General features: G+C 42.3%; 1 protein-coding gene across 1 annotated transcript in view; it reads right to left on the reverse strand.

Annotated features, from left to right (window-relative positions):
- Positions 1–2,923, reverse strand: part of FAXC (failed axon connections homolog, metaxin like GST domain containing) — a 63,554-nt gene extending 60,631 nt beyond the window's left edge. The window contains exon 1 of the mRNA XM_027856161.1: positions 2,661–2,923. Coding sequence (XP_027711962.1) covers positions 2,661–2,923 — 263 coding nt within the window. The remainder of the gene's footprint in view (positions 1–2,660) is intronic.
- Between the last annotated feature and the right edge of the window lie 8,553 nt (positions 2,924–11,476).

The following is an 11,476-nucleotide window of genomic DNA, read 5'->3' on the forward strand; positions in this document are numbered from 1 at the left end:
CCTTTTGCCAGGTACCCACTGAAGACAGCACAGGACAAAGAGAAAAAGTACTGGTTCTAGAAACAAAGGACATGGGTTCATATCCTACCCTAATATCTGTATGACCTACAGCAAATCAATCTTCTGATTTGTAAAATGGAGTGGGAAGGAGGGAGTGGATAGCCCCTGAGATCACTTCCAGCTTCAGACCAAGGCTACCTAGGGGACATTAGGTACCCCACCTGGGTCTGCCTTGCTGGGCAGTACTCTATCATCTGGACCTTACCCTTCCTCTTTCCCCCATCAAAACTTTCTTCATAACCTACTACCACTTAGAGATCATATCTGTATCATAGAATGAATTTTCACAGACATAATGCCTTATCCCTCAGGATTTAGGGAATATTTGTCACCAGTGAGGAGATATTAGAAATACAAGGGAATTTCTCTATGGCCAGTTCTGACCACCAAGATATATTTCAAGGTTATTGCTGGAATACAGTAAGCTAAATAAATACCTTGAGGGTACATCTACACATATAAATGATATGGAGAACAGAGCTAAACAAGTCATACGAGTAGAGAAAGAGAGAGAGAGAGAGAGAGAGAGAGAGAGAGAGAGAGAGAGAGAGAGAGAGAGAGAGAGAACAAAGAAAGAAAGAAAACCTTATGGCCTGAAATCTAATTAAGATAAAATTGGGTTCCTGTTTCAATTCTTTATTCCTTCCTCCAGTAAAGTCCTATTCTAATGACTAATAGCGGCCTGGGTTTTCAAAGGCTTTGCCAGAGGAGTACAAAATCTATTTGACTCTCTGATTAACTAAGTCATTCCATTGACATATGTTACATTCATGAGCCAGCCACACTAATGTGTAGAGAAGGATGGCCAACAGGTGATAAAATCCTTTCCCCAAAACTACTAATGAAAACCATCTCTAAAAGCATGGAGGACTTGTAATCTGCATCAGCGGAAGGAGTCCTCAAATGGATAGAACCATAGATTATTGAAGTATTTAAGTTCGAATTGCCTAAATCATTTGAATAAATTGTTTCAAATCTGTGCTTTATTTTACATATGTCAACACATCCTGAGACATAATTTCTTGTGTGAGCAAAAAAACGTAGGCACAAATATAACCTATAGTGCTGAGAGAGTCAAATAGCTATACAGTTCAAAGCAGAAAACTCTGCAGATGTGGACATGATAGTTTAAAATCCAAACCCTTTCCCCACAGCTATGCTATGTAAGATTCCTGTTCTGCAAACTGAAGAATCCAAATATACAAGACAACGTCCTAACACATTCTCAAATGTGTTTCAGGTTTTTGTTTTCTGTAAAGATTATTTAATAGGCTTTCTGGAAGGGGAATGAAGAATTGGGAAAATGTTAACAAAAGATAATAGAAAAAAATCAAAGGTCATTACAGAACTTCTGTTTATACTACATTGTGGAAGATTCCCCCCCCCCCCACTGAAGAAAAAAATATGCATATGATTCTCTTTATAGGAGTTTGCCAAAAAGACATTTTAGTCCTTTGAAGATGCTTTATATAAAATTGGCCAACATGTTAACTTGGTTCCAGGGACCTTTCAGCAATTTAAGGAAGGCTTAAATACAGTATAATTTTCACCAGGACTCCAAGCACCCATGAACCACCCCCACATCCTTCCTCAAGATAAACGCCTTCCTTTCCAGTTGGCTCCATCTGCAGTTTGCTGAAGCCACCATTTTCGGAGATTTTCCACATCTATCCCTGTAAACAAACTGCAGCAAGCTCTACTACCATTTCTAGCACTTCCAGATTTCCTGTTGAAGGCAAACACAGACACCTATGTGGGGCCCTCACTCTCAGATATTCTCAGTGCTCACAGGGTTATTCAGTTGGAAGTTGAAGCTGGGAGTCCCAGCAGCCTGATCCACATGGTGGTGAGTATGAAACAAGAAGGACGCTGCCCTGTTCTTTCTGCAGGCAGCTCTAAACAGGTTAATACTGCATCATTTCCCAAAGCTGCCCAAACACATTGGTTTAAGCTTAAAAACAGCCCTTCAAAGACAATAGGAGCTGCTGATTTTGCGACTACAACTTCCCTGAAATTGTAGGTTAAATTGAGGATGCTCAAAACTCATATTCTAGCATAGCCTTCCAATCAAGTGCTGCAGCCTGTTTCATTTGGTTCACGGAATAAACAAATCTTCGGCCTAATTCAGTTTCCAAAATCCAGGCCAATCAACACCTATATGGAAAATGAAAAACTCAAGTGCTGTGCAATTATCCTTCATAAGGACCATTGCCTCGGGCTATTTCTGCTTAACACCAATATGGGTCTGGGTAGGTTTGCTGGCCACTTTCTCCTTAGTTCATCCAGCAGCTCAATGTCCTGGAAACTCAAAAATTGCACACACCGCCAGGTGACCACTGAGACACCCTCGGGCAGAACGACTACCTAGACTGCGGGCATTTCTGTGATCTGGCCTGGCCTAAGGAAGAGAGGAAGGGCTGAAGCAAACTAAACTCTCACCTGGTGTAGGGCAGTGCGCCTGGCCCGCCCCTCGCCCCCACCCGTGTCAACAACGCCCCTGACTACTGCAGCAGCAGCAGCAGCAGCAGCAACAACGGGCACCGCAGCCTGCTCAGGGGCCCTCTGCCAGTCTCCCTGGGCTCGCCGTCTCTCGGTCTCACCTAATGGCCAGGAGCTCGTGGAGCAGGTACGCCGCTGCAGCCAGCAGGGCTCCCCCAGTCAAGTACAGGGTTTTCTTCCACCAGGAATCCGAACCCAACCCTGCCATGATCCCTCCGTAATCCTGCAAAGGGAAAGCGATGATGTCCCCATAAAAGGTATAGGGTTCCTCAGATGCGGCCCACAAGCCGAAGGAGATGCTCTGGTTCCGGCTCAGATCCACCACACACGACCTGGACGAGGCAAAGCCAATCCCCCAGTGCATGCTGCGCGGCTAGCGCCCGGCGGCCCTCGGCTGGCCAGGGCGGTGCGCATGGGACAAGGAGGAGGAGGAAGAGGCGATGGAGGAGGGCTCCGAGCCGAGGCGTCAGGAGCGCGAGCGAGCTCAGGGAGCAGCTGGAGCGGAGAGAAGTGGAGGAGATGGAAGAGGAAGAGAAGGAAGAGGAGGAGGAGGAAAAGCAGAAGGAGGAGGTGGAGAAACAAGAGCTGGAGCAGCAGCAGCAGCAGCAAGAGAAACAGCAGCAGCACCTGGCCGGGGTTGCTCTGGCTCTCTCTGTAGCTGCCGAAGCCGCAGCCACCACAGGCGCATCCTCCAGCTGCTTCTCTTTGCCTTCCTTTGTGCCCAGAAGAGCCTGAGTGATGTCATTGCTCCTCAGGGCAGGAAAATAGATGGGGGAGAAAATCACCTTCGTACCTGCCCCACCCCCACCCTTCACCCCTCTCTTCTCAAGTCTCTCCTCCTTCTCTTCCACCTCCTGCACCAAGCTCCTCGGACCGAGAAAGGGGAACCACTGGCGAGGCCATGTCTAAATTTGGGTCTGAGCCCTCACGGCCCCGACAGTCCAGTCCATGGTTTCTGCGCCTCTAAGCGGCGCTCGCTGCGAGGCACGCCCGAGAAAAGATCTCTCTGGACCAGAGGGTCTGTGGCAGGCTGGGAAGTCGGCCTGACGATGAGAGAGCTTCCTCTCCGCATCCTCCAAGGGGGATCGAAGAGTACGCAAGGCTCTTGCAAGGTCCCTTCATCCTCTCCACCCTCCGAGCCTCATCCTCCTCCCGTGTCCTGTCTTCTGTTCTAAGTGTCTGGGAAAGGTCACAGGCAGAGGGCATAACTCACCTCACGCTAAGAGGGATATTCAGACTAGCAGACCAGCGCTGCTGCAACTGGAGCTGGGGACCGGGAAAGGGGGAAGGGGGGGACGGGGGGGACGGGGGGGACGGGGGACCCGGATTGATGTCTGGAAATTGACTGATTGACCACTAAGGAACCCGTTTTCTATTTGAATTGAAGAGAATGTCCGTCAGTCAATCAGTCAGCGAACTAACATTTATTAAGGGCCTGGTATGTGCACAGCATTGTGCTAAGTGTCTGAGGAAAGAAGGAAGGAAGAAATGAAAGAGGAAGAGAGAAAAAAAAGAGAATTTAGGCTTTGTTATGTATCCCTTGGGATGGGGCATGGGCCTGTTTTTACCATTCAAAAAAAATACTAAGGATAGGAAAGTTAGTCCCAGAAAAACCCTCTCAAATATTGCCTCCTTTGAGATCTTGGAAAGGGATTTCCCAGATCCACATCCAGTATCTTTTGGTTAGAAAAATCTCCCAGAATTTAAATTATTTTTTCTTGTTGTGAAATTATGAAGAACAACAAACTTGTTTGTTTGTTTGTTTTTTGGTAAAGCAACTGAGGTTAAGTGACTTGCCCAGAGTCACACAGCTAGTAAGTGTTATGTATCTGAGGTTGGATTTGAACGCAGGTCCTCCTGACTCTAGGGCCAGTGCTCTATCCACTGTGCCACCTAGCTGCCCCAAACTTTTTTTTTTTAAGTATACAAAACACTGGACTGGGATTTATGAAAAGCAAAGATAGAAAGTTTTCAGTAAGGCAGGGGCCACTGGGTTTCAAAATCATGAAAAACTGATGACCTTAGAGACAATAGTTTCATTTCAGTGCTGGGAACAAAAATCTGATTAGAGGATTTGAAAGAGTAGGCAGTAGGTTGATGTGCCGTGTTTTGTCTTTCAGCCCTGTCCGATTCTTTCTGACCCATTTTGGGATTTTCTTGGCAAAGATAATTGAGTGGTTTGCCATTTCCTTCTCCAGCTCATTGCATAGTTCGGAAACTGAGGCAGATGGAAGTTAAATGACTTGCCCAAGGTCACACAGCCAGTAAGTGTCTGAGGTCAGATTTGAACTGAGGTCTTTCTGACACCAAGCCTAGTGCTTTATCCACTGTATCACTTAGCTGCCTCTAGGTAGTAGGTAGTGTCTGACCAAAAAAAAGTACTGTACTCTTTTTTGGGAATAAGCTTGTCAAAAAATGTATAATAAAAAATTATCCTAATGCAAGCATTTTTCTGCTTATGGAGAGAAATGTTCAAATTGACAAGAGTTTCCTGTGACCTTCCAACATCTCTCTCAAGTAAAGCATTTTGAAATCACAATTTATAAGATTCTTTAACAATGACTATTTCACAGTCAAGACTGAGCAAGGTAACAGAGTTTAGGTAACAATTGAGTTAACATTTTGTTTCATCTACTGGGATTTATGAGGAATGGAGGAAGAGAACTGACTGGGTTTATATTACATAACCTCAGTCTTCTTAATGAAGTAGAAGTGTAGGTTAGATGCTCTTAAGTGTGGAGGTAAGAGTAAACATGAAGATGAAAGGAGGGAAAAGTCCCTTCCTCCTTAAGAAGATGGAGGCTATGAGATGAGGAATTTCTTAGGGAGTAGTGCATGGATTGTCTAACAGTATTAAGGGCCCAACTGAGATGGTACAACTTTAATTTTTAGTAAGTGAAACTGATTCAATTACATGACTTTCTCTAGTGACTCTCCACAGCCCTGGAGCATGAGAAGAGAAGATAAAAGTAGCCTCAGAAAGGTATTTCTCTAGTCAAGTTTCAAATCTTGGAGGTAGATCTTCCTGCCTTCAGGAAATGGAGAGACCACCATGTTAGTGCATAGATAAAGCAGGCTAGGCAAGACCACTTGAGCAGAGAAATTGTGTAGTCAGTTGGCTAGAGCAATCATCAAAATGAATATTGAAATTCCTGAAGGTGACAGCAAGAGATAGGGTGAAAAGGGAAGATTATGAGCTAGTACTAACAGTCTCAGAGAAAGGAGAAAATCAGAAAAAAAATAACCTGATGAATAAGAATAAGAATAAATCAGTCAATAAACATTTTTAAGTGCCCATTATATATCAGGCACTGTGATAAGCTTTAGAAATACAAAGTAAAAAGATAGTCCCTGCCCTCAAGGAGCTCACAATCTAAAGGGAGAAGACATTCTAAGAAGAGAAGCTAAAGGGGGGAGGGGAGAAGAAGGGAACCTAGCTCAGGGCATGATGAAGACCTGCAGCCAGGTGGGAAATGATAAGATAGTTGTAATGGGCACCTTTCTTAAATAGAGGAATTCTCCAAATCTCCAATCAGAGGGAGGAAGTTGTCCCAGGGTCAGGGAATACTGAGTTGGTGTGAGTTTCAGAGTTGATGCAGTGTTGTAGGAAGATGAGCTGAAGTAGAAGTCCAGAACGTCAACCAGGTGGGAAGTTATTCTCAGCTCCATTTTCTTTTCTTTTCTTTCTTTTTTTTTTCTGTGAGGCAATCGAAGTTAAGTGACTTGCCCAGGGTCACACAGCTAGTGTCATGTGTCTGAGACTGGATTTGAACTCACATCCTCCTGACTCCAAGGCCAGAGCTCTATCCACTGTGCCATCTAGCTGCCCCTCCATTTTCTCTTCATCTCAAATCTTTCTAACATGGTTCGCCATCCCCATATCCTTCATACCAGTGTCTGATGAAGTGGAGGCTCTTTTCTGTATCAGGGTCAACACTTCTATATGTACCCTTGACACCAACCCCTCCTATGCTCTCCTGAAGATTGCCCCCACAATCATCCCCATTATCTTTCTAATCTTCAGGTTCTGCCTGTGTACTGGTTCTCTGCTAGCTACAAACTCTCCAAAGCCTCCTCACCCGATATCACTCCTCCCTTTCTGAACTCCTTGGGGGAAACAGTGTATCAAGTAGGTACCTCCTCTTTCTCATCACTCTTTTTCTAAATCCTCTGCAATCTGGTTTCTGACCTCATTAACTAAAACTGCTCTCACCAAAGTTACCAGTGATGTCTTAAATCCCTAATCCTGGACTTTTCTGTAGCATTTGACACTATTTACCTAGATGTTCTCTTCTTTTCCTTGCAATCTCTTTATTTTTCTCCTAATATATGTTAGTTGACTGACTGACTACCCATCTGACTTCTTTCTCAATCTTCTTTGCTGGATCTTCATCCATGTCACATCCCCACCCAAGTATCTGTCCTTGGTCCCTTTTCCCTTTACTTGCTATACTTTATTTGATGTCTCATCAGTTCCCATAGATTTAATCATCAGTATTAAGCAGATGATTTCCAGATCTATTTATCCATCCCTAACCTCTCTCCTGAGTACCAATCCCATTACACTAACTGTCTATTGGACATTTCAAACTCGATATCCTCTAGGCATCTCAAACTCAGTATGTACAAAACACTAACTTTCCTCTAAAACCCACCCCTCTTCTGAACTTCCTTCTTACTGTCAAGAGCACTGCCTTCCTCCAAGGCACCCAAGTTTGCAACCTCATTATTCTCCTAAGGCAAACACTCTTTTGAGGGACTTTAGATCTCTCCCCCAAAAGGGGAAGATGCCTGAAGAAGGTACATTAAAGGAAACTGAAAAGGGAGAGGAGATACCCACTTCGGGGCATGGTAGAAAATATCCAGAGAGTGAAGCTTTGAGAATAATGAGGACATGGCTGGCCTGGGTATTTATTCCTTAAAATGGAGGCTCTGGGAGGAACCAGCCCCTAGGTATATGGAGGTTACCTATTCATCCCCTCTATGCACAATGGAGCAGCCATAATGGCTCTCCTACTATTCCTCAGGAACAACACTCTATCTCCTTCTCCACACCTTTGCATTGGCTGTCTCTTACACCTGGAATGTTTTCCCATCTCACTTTCACTTTTTGAATCCTTAACTTCCTTCAAAATGTAGCTCAAATGTTATCTTCTACAGAAGGTCTTTCCTGGTGCTGTGTCCTATTTCTACCCCATCTCCAAATTGCTAGTGCCTTCACCCTAAGGCCACCTTTTACCGTCTCTCTGGATAGATTAGATAGATAGATAGATAGATAGATAGATAGATAGATAGATAGATAGATAGGGATCTCTTGTGCATTCTGACTTATGTACATTATTAAAAGTTATGCTTGACTCAGTGACCCATTGTTCCTAGACCTGCTTGTCAATCAGTGTTGGGGGAGATTCACCCAGTTTGCGGTTTTGTATTGCCTGATATTCATCATGTAGAAAGTCATCCCCTATCTGTTTGTACCTAGCAAACTGTCCCCTACTTACTACCTTGGGAAGGAACTGAGATGCAATGGTCCATCTACTTTCACCGATGTGGACCTATCAGAATTGCCTTTATCTTATTACAAATAAATAAATTACAAATAAATATCTTATAACAATAAAAGCTGGCCCCATCTTGAAACCCTTGCTGATCTCCAGTGATAAGTCCATCATTGCTACCTTGATATACTTCTAAGAAACTCCTTTTAACTTACTTTGTCCTGAGTTTTGCCTCCTTAATTAGGGTGAAAGCCTGAACAAAGAATTTTTCCTTTTAACATGTTTGTTGTCTCCTCCATTTGAATATAATCTCCTCAAGGTCAAGAACTATGCTTTCTTTTTCTCTTTATCCTTATGCTTACCACAGTACCTTAGTAAGGGTTTAATAAATATTTGCTGATTGATTGATTGAAGAGAAGTCTTAACCTCAAAATGCCCAAGTCACCACTTAAGACAACTGATGAAGTATGATTTTGGTCTCTTGGAAGAGGTGAGGGAATAGTGGTGCAGAATGAGACATACATTATACTTATCCATTAAAAAGAAGGGCTTATATTTGAGGAATGGAAGTGTTAGTGGGTAATGATGAAGAAAAAAAGAAAAGAACACCAATGAAACATTAAAAATACAGAGAAGACAAAAGAAGTTCAAAGGAGAACATACACAATTAGAAAGTAGAAATGGCTGCCAGAATTGAAATGGGCTGCCTTGAGAAATGGTCAATTAACAATGGGACGCAGTGGATTAGAGTGCCAGGTCTGGAGTCAGGAAGACTCATCTTCCAGAGTTCAAATCTGGCCTCAGACACTTACTAGCTATATGACCTAGGGCAAGTCACTTACCCTTTTTTGCTTCAGTTTCCTCATCTGTAAAATGAGGTGGAGAAGGAAATGGCAAACCACTTCAGTATCTTTGCCAAGAAATGGGCTCATGAAGAGCTGAACTCAACTGAAATGATCAAACTGAATTGTTTGTATTTTACCCTGGAGGCAATAGGTAACTTTTTGACCAGGGGAATAAATGACATGGTCAGACTTGTGCTTTAGGAATATCTTTTTGTTCTTAAGCTCTAAGTAACAGCATCCCAATGAAAGAATGCCATTCCATTAAAGGAAAGGAAAATAAAATCATAATCATGAAATGTTCAACTATTTTTATTGGACTTGAGTTGATACAGTATCAAATGAAATTGTCATTAGGTTGCAATTACTTCATAACACTAATTAGCTAGCAAGATGAATTTATTTTCTTCCTATGTCATGACTTTGGGCTTACGGTATTTCACCACATAATCATTGCCACCATATAATCATTGCACCCTGTTTTTTCAGTCGCAAAATTAGTTTATAACCTTTCATTGCATAATCATCACATGGCATAATTCTGTTCATCACACCACTTAAATGGTAAACAGAGCAGCAATATAATCACCAGTGGCATATGGATACCCATTTATCTCTTGCCCATTCTAGCCAATTCTCAGCACATGAACTCTCAGCACATGTATATTGTTGAGTATTCAATTTTTAAGGTATATTTATGAGTATTCTGTGCATCCTAATCTTGCACCAAAGACATTTTAGTAATAAATGATTTTTAAGCAATACCAGCACAGTTTTTAAAAACTTCACATAATGGTCACACCCCATCTTTTTTTTTTTCAAAAATCTGCCATAAAATCTTCAATGATTATGTGGTGAATTACAGGATTTCATTTTCAGAGGAATAGGCCCCTTCTTTATCTAAGTCTTTCATATTCTATTTCAGTAAGTTCTTCATTTAAAAAAAAAAGGGAACATCAGTTTGGTAGGTCTATGGTGTATGAATTGGAGAGGGAAAAGAGTAGGCAAGGAGACCAATTGGGAAGCAATTATGACAATCTAGTTAAGTAAAGTCAACAAATATCTATTTAGTGCCTACTCTGTCCAGGAACTGTGCAACACACTAAGGTTACAAATAACCAAGAAGTGGTCTGATCTAGGGTGATGCTTGTGTGAGTGGGGGAAAGGGGACAGGTGAAAAATATATTATGGAAGTAGAATTCAAAGACTTGAAAAGACTTCCCTTGGAAAGGGAAGTGTCAAGTATGAGTCCAGAGTTGAAAACTTGAGTTCCTGGAAGGATCATCATTCTACCCTCAAAAGAAATAAGAAAGTTGGGAAGAGCAGAGGATTTCACAGGGTGAGGTAAAATAATGAATTCTGTCTTGAATATTGCTTGAATACTTCCAAGGGGAAAGAAGGAACCCACCATTTCTTAAGGCAGCCCTTTTCAGTTTTGTCAGCCATTTCCACTTTGGAATTATTGGGAAGTTCTTCCTGATATCAAGCCTACATTTTCCTCTTTGCTTCTTCCACCTATTGAGCTTTCTTCTACCCTCAGGGACCAGAACAATAGAACAAGTTTAATCCCTATTCCACCTAACAACCTTTAAAATACTTGAAGACATATATCATGTTTCCCCTAAGTCTTCTTGTATCCAGGCTAAAAATGCCTAATTTTTTCAATAGACCTTCATAGGACATGGATTCAAAAGTCCTTTGCCCCACTCTGGACACTTCATGCCTTCATGTGATGCAGCCCAAGATCTGATTCCTTCTGTTTTGTTTTGACTGCTACATCACACTGCTGACTGACACCGAACTTGTGGTCAATTAAAACACCCAGCTTTTTTTAGGACAAATTGAAATCTAATTGGCCTTCTCCATCATGTAATTGGGAAGTTTATTTTTTTAAAACCAGGTAAGACATTACATTGGAGGCAGTGCAGTAAATAGAGCGCCAGGCCCTGAGTCAGGAAGACCCGAATTTAAATCTGGCCTCAGACACTTACCAGCTGTGTGACCCTGGGCAAGTTGCTTGACTCTGTTTACCTCAGTTTCTTCATCTGCAAAATAAGCTAGAGAAGGAATTGGAAATCCATTGAAGTATCTCTGTCAAGAAAACCCCAAATGAAGTCATAAAGAATAGGACACGAATGAAACAACTGAACAACAGCAAAAGGTATTACATTTATCCCAATTGAACTTCATCTTTTTAGATTCAACCTAATTTCCTAACCTGTCAAGATCTTTTTGGATTATATGAAATGCAGCACAGTAGGTATACCTCTCAGTTTTGTGTCATGTTGAATTTGAGATGCCTATGGGACCTTCGGTTAAAAATCGTTCAATAATAGACAGTTGGTAATGCAGGAATGGAGTTCAGGAAAGAGTCAGGGTTTAGTTATATAGATCTGGGAGTCATTTGCATAAAGATGATAATTTGAACTCCTGAGAGCTAATGAAATCACCAAGAGAGTTTAGATCCAGAAAAAGGCCTTAGATGATTGTCTGCATAGGTGGTGGGACTTGGGTGATGATGCAGCAAAGGATTCTAAGAATGGGGCAAACAGGCAGGGGGAGAACCAGCAGAGAGAA

This window comes from Vombatus ursinus, unplaced genomic scaffold (assembly GCF_900497805.2).
Source record: "Vombatus ursinus unplaced genomic scaffold, bare-nosed wombat genome assembly UNPS02000582.1, whole genome shotgun sequence".
Taxonomy (NCBI): domain Eukaryota; kingdom Metazoa; phylum Chordata; class Mammalia; order Diprotodontia; family Vombatidae; genus Vombatus; species Vombatus ursinus.